The sequence below is a fragment of the Falco cherrug genome, chromosome 14 (genome assembly GCF_023634085.1).
Source record: "Falco cherrug isolate bFalChe1 chromosome 14, bFalChe1.pri, whole genome shotgun sequence".
Classification (NCBI taxonomy): Eukaryota; Metazoa; Chordata; class Aves; order Falconiformes; family Falconidae; genus Falco; species Falco cherrug.
In genome coordinates, this window is record NC_073710.1 from 6977733 (window position 1) to 6990868 (window position 13136).

General features: G+C 40.0%; 1 protein-coding gene across 3 annotated transcripts in view; it reads right to left on the bottom strand.

Annotated features, from left to right (window-relative positions):
• The window catches only part of NKD1 (NKD inhibitor of WNT signaling pathway 1), a 114152-nt gene that overhangs the window by 36928 nt on the left and 64088 nt on the right, over positions 1 to 13136 (bottom strand). For all 3 annotated transcript variants that reach the window (XM_055726799.1, XM_055726797.1, XM_055726798.1), the window contains one exon: positions 7113 to 7170. In XM_055726799.1, the coding sequence (XP_055582774.1) occupies positions 7113 to 7170 (58 nt within the window). The remainder of the gene's footprint in view (positions 1 to 7112; positions 7171 to 13136) is intronic.

The following is a 13136-nucleotide window of genomic DNA, read 5'->3' on the forward strand; positions in this document are numbered from 1 at the left end:
CCATGTTTAAGGTGTTCACTGGGGATCAACTGCTTTTTTGAGATGCTAGTACACTTCCCTTTTCATTATTTTGGTTTTTTACTAAAATATTTTCTATACGTTACACACAATTATATTAATATTAACATTTGGCTTTCTTCAGCCACCATGAAGAAGAGAGACCACTTGCAAGTTTGGACGGTTTCCTTGTGTGCTACAGTTAAAAACCTATTCTCTGTCATATTGTAAGGGACAGACACGGATGCAGGAAATCCCAGGCTCTGTTCTCAGCTTTGCTATCTTATCCCTGAACCAAACACACAACCTGCTTGTGTTCAGGAATAACAACTTTCCAGCAGTGCAGAATGATCTGAATACAGAGCTCAACGTGAAGCTATTACTTACAGCAGGTATGATCTTCCCAGTCTAATGCAGAGGATTAATAACTCAGAACAAAACTCTCAAACCGTAGACAAAACACATCATCTATCAAAAACCGTTAGGCAGCACCAGCAGGAGCTGGTGGGTTGTCAGCTGAAGAGAGCGATACCCAACATGCAGGGAACAAGCACAGCACTGGTAGCAGAGCACACAGCTTCCGCACAGCAGCGGCTCAGTGTGAGGAGGAAAGCTCGCCCTCCAAGGTGACATAGCAGCCCACTTTTCACTGCCTTTCTGTGCTCTGCTTGCCAACATGGGTGGGAGCTGTTAGACACTGTAAAGGTCCATTTGGAGACACCTGGAGACCACTAACTCATTACACACAGGCCATGGACAACCATTGGATGGCAACAGTCTTTCATCACTACTGACCTGGCTGCACTTGAAACAGCAGCTCTAGAAGTAAAAGCTTCTGATCCAAATACCAACCCCCCTCAACTGGAACAGCTAATGTTAAGGAACACTTGTACAATTTTTATTTTTTTTAATATTTTTTTTAAAGTGCCTTATGCCATAAGATTTTCCTCCCACTCATGGCAAACAGCCTACCTGCTTCTTATAATTTCCTGGATCTGTGCACGACCACAGGAAAACTTCTGCTAATCCTACCAGTCTCATGTTCTTTGGTGACTTTTATTCTGACTGCCAAACTAAGCAGTTTTCTCTTGGCACTCTCCACTGCTCCTTTTCTTCCCCCTCCACCCCATGTTCTCTGGTACTCCTTCCAATTCACAGTAACCAGCTTATCAGCTTCCAGCCTCAGCAGGGACTAGCTGTTTGTCAGATAATGGGTGGCTGGTGCCAGTGGGTCACCCTGAAGCTGAAGGTATTTTTCAGAGTTGTTTCATGTCATATTGAGTAGTAGGAAAGGGTAGAGCAGAAACCTCTTGGCAGCTGAAAAAATACAGCCAGTGAGCAAAATGATCACCAGGCTGAGGTGATCACGTGGCATATATTCGTGCACACCAAATCTATGGTAAGTGCATAGGATTAGCAACAAGTCATTAAAATGCAGAGTTCCCATATAATGTCCCAGAAAGCTGACCACAACAGCACTTTTAAGGTAGAATTACTGGCACTCTGCAGTGTCAGCGATGAATAGGTATCTGGTTTAAGAACATGACAGAGAAGGCACCTTAATTTTCTGCAAAGCACCAAGCCTCCATCAGTAGCACTAGGTAGGTAATAACAATGGTGCTGAGATAAAGCACCTTTGCCCGTGAGCAAGATCCAATCTATGTCTTTTCTATAAATACACTGGAATTTCATATACATAATAGAAAATTATTTCAGCTTTAGAAAATAAATGAAATAACCATCATAACTGAAGGCATTAACTAGAAAGGAGCATGCAGTTTGAAATAACTGCCTTTTATTAGCCATTCATAGCTCAGTCTAGCACAATACATGAATTTATTACAGCTAAGAGATGATCAAAGTATGGTAAAAAGTGTCTCACAGGCAAATAGGTTAGCTAAAACTAGTTAAAATGCTTGATCAATTTTTCCTTTGCTGACAATTTTCTAAACAATTCGGGCCCAAGCACCATACCTTGCCACTCCTCCTCTGAGTGGACAACCCAACAGATACTCTTTCAATTACTACTTGTAGAAACAACTCCAGGAACTAAAGCCTTCACTGAATTTTTCCCAAATGGAGAGACAGAGGAGAGGGAATTTTCTGGCAATGCATGAGCGCAGCCCTGCTGCAGGGCACTGTGGAGAAGGCACACTCCACCCCATGCCCTCCCTTGCAACTGTGCAGCCCTAGCAAGGTGGAAGCATGGGTATGTCAGCAGCACCCATGTGGAAGCCAGTGTGATCTCTTTACTGGGAAGTCTGGGATGTGTACAGCAGGGGAAGCAGGATGACCAGCACTGGGCATAAGATCAGCACCCTTAAACCACTAGTTCATTCCTTACTATTGGCTCCCTGTTTGCTTGTCAGTTCTTAATAAAGTCAAAAATGACAACACAGCTCTGCATGGTGGAACTCAGTTAACCACACCTCAGCTCCCACTTGACCACAGATTCCGTGGATGCTGGGGAAGAAGAGATGAAGGACTGTCTGGACATACTAGTAACATCTTGAAAAACATATAATAATATTAAGAACATAATTAATTACTTTTCTGCTTTGCTGAATACAGCATGCCTTACTTGCAGGTTTAGAAATTCTGTGTAAGTGCGTGGAAAGTGCTACAAGTAGCTCTTTTACAGATCTCAGAATTTTTTTTCAGCAACAACATGTGCTTTGAACTCTGCTGGAGGGCTCTCTAGTATTTATGGGCAAGAAGATGACCTGAATAATTTTGTCCTTTCTGGTACCAGACAAGGCAACATCTTACATCTAGGGATTTGGATACATCTGGTTTGGGAAACATATCAAAAAAAGGGTTTGTTGATTCAGGTCAAGCTCTGTCACTACTTTCAGCAGGACTGTGGATATCATGTTCAGATAAGGCACCAGGAAGGCTTGGATCTTCTCCAGTCTTCTGTTGAGAGAATAATAATCAAGACATCACCCTCGCTTGACAAATGCAACAGGGAACAGATTCCTATCAGCATAAGAGGCAGTTCCTCTGACAGGTACAGGACTAGATTGATCTCACAGAGATGCAAGATTTCTGGTTAGTAGAAAAACTAGTCATACTTTTCAGAACAGTGACATGAGAAATCACATTATCACATAACTAACTAATAGGGGTGATAGGTTCGGTGCCTCCTGAGCTTAAAGACTTCACCTTGAACTCCAAAAGGCAGCTGAAGTAGACTGATAGCTATATCCCACTGGGCTCTAAAAAGCTTGTATTGAGACAAGAAGGAAATTGCCTTTTTTTCCACGATCAGTCTGTGTCAGAGGGAGACTTTCCTGCTTCTGGTTCAGATGTCACAAGCAGGGAGAAAACAGGCTGCTCTGAAAAAAACCCAAATGTTCAAGTGATACGATGGAGGAAACACAGTTCACTTCATAAAGACATGGAGTGGTTAAGGTATGAAAGCTCTCCTGGTCTGCAGGCTTCAGTTGTGAAAATTTCCCAAAAGGTCTGGGGAAAGGAGGTGAAAAAAGTTATGGAAAACAGGAGCAGGGCTCCTGAATGATTCCTTAAAAAGCTTACTTACGCCTTGAAGAGCAGAGAGAACTTGGATGTCATCACTGAATACACTAATAGATATCTTTCTGAGTTACCTGCATGTCTCCACAATGGATGGACTTGCTGTTTGGTGCTACATTCAATTCCTGCCAGCCATTTTAGCTTCTCCATCAAAATGAAATGAAAAGTATCTCCCAATGTCTGTGCTAGTTTTTGTGAATTTTTCCAGAGCCCCTCCAGTCATTCAGACCTACTATTCTATCTAGGGACAAGGAAGAGCAAACACAAGCAAGCTCTTTTATATTACACGTGAAGAGGGATGAAGCACATGCTTCCTGCGCAGATGCTAGACAAGAAAGTTGAAGCACAAGAAGTTTGTACACAGCCACAGCAGACTGCACAAGTACTCTTAAGTTTGATGAGTAGAAGTCTCTGAAATGCAGTGGGAAAGCACTACTAAACTTGGAATGGAAGTTGCAAATGAATCCACTACAGAACCCATATCCAACATGCCCGATTGTGGAGTTATTACTGAAAGAGGAAGAAGGGAAACAGAGTAATATAAGAAGAGACTGAGGTTTTCATTGGTGTCTCTTATCTAAGGAAATCACGGAACATGTAAAATAATATCCAAAAAATTTCAGTTTAGTGTCTTGTCCCGAAGCAAAATCAAAGGCAGGTGCTGGACATAATAGACAATACTGGTCAAACTGTTTCTTTCTGCACAGCACTCGGTAAACAGAGTCGCCACTATTGAGTTCTAACCTCTTGTCATGCAGCAACATTGAGTCAACAATCCGCTCTCATGGCTTAATGCTTTTGATGTTTACTTTGTTCTTCCCATAGTTCAAAAGAAAGCACTAATGCACCAGTCCTCTTACCAAATACAATCTTAATCCCAGAATCCCGAGCCTTTTGCTGTTGGCCAGTTAAGTCTGTTAAGACGAAAGGATTTGATCAAGCTTTACATAACAACACAGAAGTTAAATCCAGCAAAGAGAGTTCTTTTTATCTGTACTGCTCAGACGGCTAAGAGGGGGGGAAAAGAAAGAGAGGGAGGAAAAAAAAAAGGCAATGAACTTGGCTATGTAAAACAAAATAAGGAATTCAATTATTTCTCTTATTGCCACTTTGTCTTTTCAGTGAGAGTCTTCTAAAGAACTCTGATTTATTCTCCAATAAAGTCTCTGAGTGTGAAGGCTGTAACTCTCCCCTAACCCAGAAGAACTGTGGCACCTGCTGTGCTTTTTTGCAAATCTGAGAAATGTTTCTTTTTCTTTTTTTCCCATCCCCACCATGCATTTATGAAGACAGAATATAGTTTATTGACTAGACACTTGCCTGGTACTTGGTAGAGTGAGGTTCAAGTCTTTGTTTTGCCATTCCTGTCCTTTGTGAGCTCAGCCCAACCAACCACATTTCAGCGCATTACAGCTCCCTGCCTCTGAAACTAGTTACCAGTAATGTTAACGTTACCACACATGCAGCATCTATGTTACACCAGTACATAGGTAAAGATTGTGAAGTAGCCAAATAAAGGCAGAACAACTACTTTAGATGGAAAGAGTAGTATCTTTCCTGAATATTAACTGCATTTTCATACAAAATATTTCTATGCAGAAAAGAGCTATGACAGTGGCCATCTTGTACCACACAGAATTCAAGCTGTGCCCTAACAAAGGTCTCAAATCATGTTTCAGCTTCGCTTTATTTGCTATATATTCACAATTTTATGCTAGTACTATCACAAACATGCAAAAATATTATGCCACTAAAACAAAAAGTGTGAAAGCAACCTACTTTAATACAAATGCTTCCAGGATCATCTGTTAATTATAAGACTTTTAATATCCCACTCCAGAATGAAGTGGCTAACGCTGTCCCCAGCATGGAAAACATAGCCTGGAGACCTGAGAGCAGAAGGGATGAGGACCAAGCCTTGGCAATCTGCACGCGTTTGCCTAAGCACTGGGTGGGAACAGTTACCTGCCTCCCAGCTGGAAAGATGCCACAGAACAGCTTTTCCCCAGTGGCAGCACACAGAGAAAGGACCTGCTCCTGGTGTCTAAATCTTTTCTCAATACTCAGCTTCTTCATAAGAAAGAGACGCATCAGAAGTAATAATGTAAAATTGCTGAAAGACTGAAATTAAAGTAGCTTAAAAGGTTTTATACTCTAATAAAAACAATCTTGCTTCCGACTAGTTTGGAAATATTATATATTGGATATTATGTTTGCTATGCAAGACAATTCTATACAACAAAGTAAGAAATAATTAGTAGCAAGGAAATGTAGAATGCGACACAGAAAAATGAAATTATTCACCTTGCTGACATCTCATATCCTGTGTTAAGTGGATTCTCCTATACTTCTGAAAATAAAAAACCCACCCTTTATTAGAGTTATGTCCTACTGTGAGCAGAAAGGAAAACTGTGGTGAAGTTAAATGCTGAAACACTTTTAACAAACACTGACAAGTAAAAGTATCCTACAAGCACCAGCTGAAATTTAGCTCCTATGTTACAGGTACATACAAGGGAACATCCTTTGTACACTACCGGCATGATAGAAATATGGGATCCAAGAAACACAGTATATTAACACATTTCACACGTAGGGAACTGCAAGACAGACATTCTTAACACAGAGAATCTTTCAAGTTCTGTGTAGACAGAAATTCCTACCACCAAAAACAAATGACTGGATGATAAAAAGACAGAAAATTTCCAAGTTAAACTTGACATGATTAATCATTCTAAATAAGTTGGGCACATTGTTTCCACTATCCTATAATATAAACCTAGCACACAGCACATGCAACCACTTTTTCTTTATATACATATACATATATACATATATATATATATCCCAGACAGTTTCTATGTCTTATTTCCTTGTTTTTTTAAAAGAATGAGCAACAATGTCCTCAGATTAATCTCTTCCATTCATCAACCCCCACTTGCCCAACTGAAATTCAAGGTACCTCAGATGTATTCTCTGGCACGCAGGACACAGTGTCCATACTTAAGACCCCCAAAGGCCCTTCCCACTACAGTGATTCCATCTCCACTGCAAGGAGAAGCCTGATCATAGAGGAAGAGATGAGCCTTGGAAATACACTGTCTGAGGCAATAATTATTCCATTCATATTCAGGAGAAATGTATTGAGTAAGAGTCTCTGGTCTTTATCAGAAATTAATGCAGGAGTTTCTGTGTCTGGTTTGTGTAACAGAAAGGTGTGCAGCATACCATAAACCCCAATGCTAACATCTTCAGTGAATGCATTTACCACCTCTGCTGGGGCCAGTGATACTCACTACCACTACCAATGCCAAAATAGGTACCTAGGAAAAAATTGTGAGACCCTGAATTAAAACACTCGGTGCCTATGACACAACTGGGTGACTTCTTTTGATACAAGAACAGTGGTGGGAGATACAGAAATAATACCCTATTCCCATCTTAACAGTTTTGCCAGGCAAACTGTACATGAGTGTATCAAGAACTGCACTCTCATATATGCATTCTCACACTGAGCTGTTCACTGACATACTCCAATATCCCTTAATATTAACCAAGAAATTTTGTTCTTTAAATACCTTCTAGATGAAAGTGTTCATCACCAATAGTGTCTCTGTAGCCTTCCCCAGATAAATCCTGTTTAAAAAAAAAAATTAGAAATTAATGACAAATATACTATATACAAAGTGCTGAGGTGTTAAGAATATGTATTTATTATCACCAGGATTAATTTAAAATACTAACAAGAGCACAGAAGTTGTTTTCCAGGAAAGAAGTCATTAACTTTATTAGTGGTAGTCACTGCATTTGGTGCTATTTTACAATGTTCTGGACATACTTTCAGACAAAAATTTAATGGAGATGAATAGATTGTACAGGGGGAAGAAAAAAAGAAGTTCATATTCAAAGCCTTTGACAAAGTAGATTAATATTCAGCATTTCAACATTCTGTCAATCAAGCAAGATAAAAATACTCCAAATGGAAACGATAAAGCAGAAATAAGCCCTTCAGTACCTACAGAGGAATGTTAACACTTGGTTCCACCAACAAACAGAAAACTTTCATATGCCAGAGGTCACCCAAGAAAAGCAGATACGACAATCTGAAGAGCTGCCTGATCCTTCAGTCCCAAAATTAATGAAATTTTGTCAGTCCCACTATGTCTAGAGCAACACAGAAGCAGATGCTATAGATATGCAGATGATCTTATCTCAGACCCAAAAAACCATTTCTTTAATGGTGCTGAAGTAGTAATAAAGGGCATCAGTGTGGGATTTGAAGCTAATCCCACTTACAAAGACCCTGAAGAGCATTCTTACTCTCTTATTAGCAGACTCTTCCAGCTCCGGCCCCCCACCCCGGCTAAACCATAAGCAATGACAGCTATCCTCATGTTTTGCCATCTCCCATTTATTCTGAAGGCTCTAGCATCACCATAATGTCGCTGACTTTACATTATATTCTCTGGCTCCCCAGCTTCTCCACAAACACTCTCTGCAACTGAAAAATAATTACGATAATAAGGAAGGATATGGTCCTAAAAAGGTGGCATGCTGCACTCATGGCCACTTCAACTTCACCTGCAAAAACATAGCAGGAACACAGAGCCTGCACTCTCAGCTTCAGTCTGGGAACTGGAAATTGTCAGCACAGAGCTTTTTGTACAAGATAAGAATAAGGGAATAACCTGTGAAAATTAATGTCTGGTTGTATTCATTAGCTTTATTGTTAAGCAATTTTATCATGATAAAAGCGGTTCACCTCTTCTTGAAAAAGCTGACAGAGGTTCTTTCCGCCTTCCACATGCCCAGATGTTATTCTTTGAGATTAGTTATCAAAAAGTAACTAAGCCACAAAAGCATACCTTAGGAACTCTTCAGTATCAATTTCTGCAACAGCATTTTAAAAATTAGATTTTACAAACACTACTGGATAGCTACCCCAGAGACCCCGAAAATATTGTTCTGTCCATGAACATATACCCTGAAATAAAGTCAGAATTCATGGACCAAATGGCTCTGAGAAATGCTGGCAACCTGGCCAGAATGCTAGGATTCTGCACAGCACAATGTTGCTATAAAAGCTGTCATTCCAGATTTAGCTTTCCAAGAAGCAAATCACAAAACCTGCATTGTTTCCTTGAGGTTTTGTTCCAGTAAAAAAAAGTTCTCTTTTTTTGAGTATGTGCTGATTAATATCAATCATTACCTTAAAAATTATGGAAGAAATGGACAGTGAAGGAAAAGAAGCCATTAAATATTGGCATAACTTATCATATTTCTGCAAGAAAATGGTCTTTCCAGGGCCTTGTAAAAGTTAGTATACTTTTGTTTGATCACATTCCTCCATATCATCATTTTCCATGAAGCTCTGTGAGTACACCTCTGACTGCTCTTGTGGATAATGAGATACATAGAAGTGACTGTGCTCTCTCCCACAATGGTAAATATTTAATAACTGGTTTGGAGGGTGTGCGTGTGTTTGTTTTTAAACTAATCTCAGAATTCCTGTTTCCTACTGCTTTCTTGGAAAAAAAGTATATTTTCTGTTAACCTGACCAGCAAATATGCAATGAGTAGGTACGATCTTACTTGTGATGTAACTCTGAGAAGAGTACTATCTAGCTGGTAGCCTCCATCTCTTAAAATTTTAGCAAAGCAAGCAGTGCGTCTGGGTATCAAATGTTGCCTGTTAAAATGATGTCATTAATCTCATCCTCTACAAAACCCACAAGTCATTAATTTTTATGATTTTTCAAAAGACGTCACTTAAAAATGAACATAACATTTCTTGACGTAAAATGCATTATCAAGTAACTCAACAGAAAAGTGGAAGACAAGTGTAAAACAGCAGAGTGAAGCATTAATATTCATTAAGCTAGCGTCCTTATTTTCTCACTTTTAATCATTACATGGGTCTTAAATAAATATGTTTTATATTCTAGTCTAGTTTCACTCCTTCTCTAGCTCCTAGTTATTTAAGTTAAAGTAGTAACTTAATGCAAGCAAATTTCCAGTAAGTGTTTCTGCCTTAAACCAAATTATTATAAATTACCAAATTCTTCAAAAGTGTTTTTATGATGTTGAACCCTAATGTAACTGTTGAATAGCACAGAAACTGACAATCCATCCTGGAACTGATGAGAGTATCATTTGAACATTTTAGTGGCACATATAAGCAGAATTCCACAGCTCTCATTCCAATGTGTTCCTCTGTGTGTCTAAGATTATGACATGTATTATCTTTGATAGACAGATATGTATCTGTGAACAGCATGGGCAACTCTAAGATTTTTTTTTTTTTTTTTTTGGGGGGGGGGGGAGCGGGGAAGGAAAAAACGAACTCCATCATTCATCTTATTATCATTAACTCTGTCAAAAATCCTGCAGAGAGTTACCTGAATATTTTTAGTACCACTGAGACAGACATCACAACCTGGCTAAATACCAAAATGCACCTGTTTGAGAAAAGGGTTCTGGACAGTGTATGCAAACTCACACTCAAAGAAAAGTACAAGAGCGGAGCAAGCATCAGAGAAAACAATTCTTACTGCAGCTCATACCATATAATGGAGTATTCTCACAGTAACCTGTACAAATTGCCTTAACGTGAATAAAATAGTGCATCTACCCCCAGCGACCCAAGTTCAGCCAATGGATGAGAGCGCAAGAAAAGGGCCAATGTGTAAGACACAGCTTACAGCTCAAGAAATTCTAGTGAGAAGCAAACACCATAGAGCCAGGTAGGAATATCTGACACTGGGGAGAAGCGTGTTCGAGCACAAAGGAAGTGCAGGCCCCAGGGGATGAAATAACCAGCAGCGGCAATGCCGTTCAGCCGGGCTCTGCGGCGTGGGCCTCCCCGCGCAGCTGCGGGAGCCCGGCCTGTGGCAGGAGCCGTGTCCGAGAGCAAAAGCAACAACATTTAGGTCATAGGTAGTTGTATATCACTGTCCTGACACGATGTTTTAAATCACAACACTGCAGTTTCAGACTGGAACACTGAGTCATGAAACAACCAAAACCAGATGTACCCTGTGAAATACTATATAAACGAGGTCAGCGAGCACTTGAAAGAATAAAGCAAAGAAACATTTACGGAGAAGGATTATTCCAGCATGCTATTTCTATAGGTGGCTAAACAGGAACCCATCTACTGTAAGCGTCTCTACCTCACTGGGAGTCTCCCAGAGAAATAAATTGGCCTCCATTAGTTACCAACACAAATCACACAAATGACTAAGATTCAGGCTCAAACATCTACTTCAAAACTCTGAACAGCTGGTGGCCTGGCCTGGGTAGAAAGGACCCTGTGTCCCATATATCCCGTTCTGATAGGTGCTGCTGTACCCAGCTCAGATTTAAGAGGGTGGGGGTGGAGAGAAGAGTTAATTACTGCAACTCCCTCAGCAATGCTGCTGAGTATATACATACACAAGGAAGAAAAACAATCTCTAAAATCTCCCACACCCCAGGGCTTCTATTCAGCTGGTTACAAGTCAGGCAATCGTCACTCGCTTCCCACCTTTGCTGTGCAATCAGACTCCAATGAATTCCAACTCACTGGGAATTTTATTTTTTTAACCCCGTCAGCCCTAACCACCCTGTGCAGTTTTCTTACTAATACAAGTCTCTAGAGACTAAAGGCCAGGCACTCACTCTGGGGCTTCCAGCTACTGACTTAGTTTTCACCAGCTATCTGAAAACACTGACATCCAAATCCTCACCCATCGTTCTGCCTACGTTGCTTTATTCCTCTCATGTCTCTGCTGGCTTCCTTTCTGCTCCTAGATTGAGGTTAAGCTCCTTGTCTTCACCTTCCAGGATCTACACAGTTGTTTTTGCATTCACGCTCCTGAGCCCTACCTCCTAGCCCCTATGCCCACCGAATCCTTTAATCTTGGTCATCAGTATAACTCTCCCTGACCTGGTTCTGCCTTTCTGTGCCACTTCCAAGACACCCAGCATGTAAGAGCCAAAGCTACAGAATGCAAACAGAGTGTGTATTCTGGCAACTCACATTTGGACTAGCATGGTGTTAAATAGTTCTGCTTTTGGTGTAAGTAGAGATGGCTACATCCATAAATGTATTAGTTCTGTAAAAGGAGAAGGTTTGATTTAGGTAGCTTATCATGATAACAAGTACATTTTTAAAGTTTGGACCCTCCTACTCGCTGTATTACACCACAGTCAATGCTGTGTTAATTAACATTTTTCTAAAAGGTGTTCTCCACAAGTAGAAACAAGTTGCTTTACCCCTCCTTCAAGCACCTCATTAAAATCCTTTGATTTAGCCTTAAGATACCCAATTTTCCACATTTTTTGGCAGAAAATATGCACACATTTCCTGTTTTAGTGAAGTTCTTATCAAGGTATCATATCCACCACTTTCTCCAAGTATGACAAATGCAAAATGACAAATTCAACCAAGAACACTTTCCTCCCTATTTTTAACCATTGGACTGAGACTTGCATTTTTTTCTCTCTTTGTTCTCAGATTGATGCAATAAAGTTCCAGTATTTTTGGAAAGAGCAAAGTTGAAGAAACGCATTTCACAACAGGACTGCAAGGGGCAAGATATGTGGTAACTCTAACGTCTTGTAGAGTAGATTTTATAATGGTTTTAAAGTAGCTGCCAACAAGAACACTGTGTCACCTATGCACAAGCTTCCATTCTTGACATAGACAAAAAGCAATCCCAAGAAACAGAGGTTCAAGAGGATGAGGATGCCCTTTGACCTTTCACCCAAACAACTGAGGGCTCTGTCGACTGCTAAGTGGCTATTCTGAATGCTTCAGTCTCACTTGCAGGAAACAAGTTGCCAAAATGAGTCTGATTTTCATATAGCAAGCACTTGGCAGATTTTGAAAACTAGTCTCTAGAAGATGCTTCAGGAAACCCATCCAAACCCCAAAGCAGTCATTATTATTGTTTTACTTTATTTTTAATCTTGTCCAGACCTGAAGATAAAGAGGTAAAAGACTTTTTCGAAAAACAATTGATGGGAGGAACCTAGTACCCCTTGGGGTACCTGAAATTTCCCATGGACTACAAACATAGCCTTGTGTAACTATGATCAACTCAAGCCTAGTCTTCACTGCTAGGAAACCTATTCACACCTCAAAAACCAGTATCGTTCATTTTAGGATAATGCAGGTGAAAACAGATATTCAGTCATCTAAGGTGATCATCATTCTTTACAAATACAGCTTTACAGCCAGGCTTAAAACTCCAATTAAATAAATAAATAAATGAATTTAAAAAAGAAAATTACACACCTGGGAGATGAAATTTTGCTAGTAAGCAGCTTCCATGCATACAAATCCACACAGTCAAATATCACAGGAATGGACATTTGTGCACACAATTTTGTGTGATCATGACTAACAGGCAAAAGATAGGAATGCGTTTTGGGCATGCATTTGGCTCTCTCCGCATTTGGAAGTGAAGCCTTCATATTAATATTCTCATTCAAAAATGCTTGAAGATCCCACTCGTAAAGCCTTTTCAAATAAAATATATGCTTCTGTATTACAGTGTCCTTTTTAGGACGAGAGCTTCCTTTCCTTCCCTGTTCATAAGTAATCTATATACCTACAG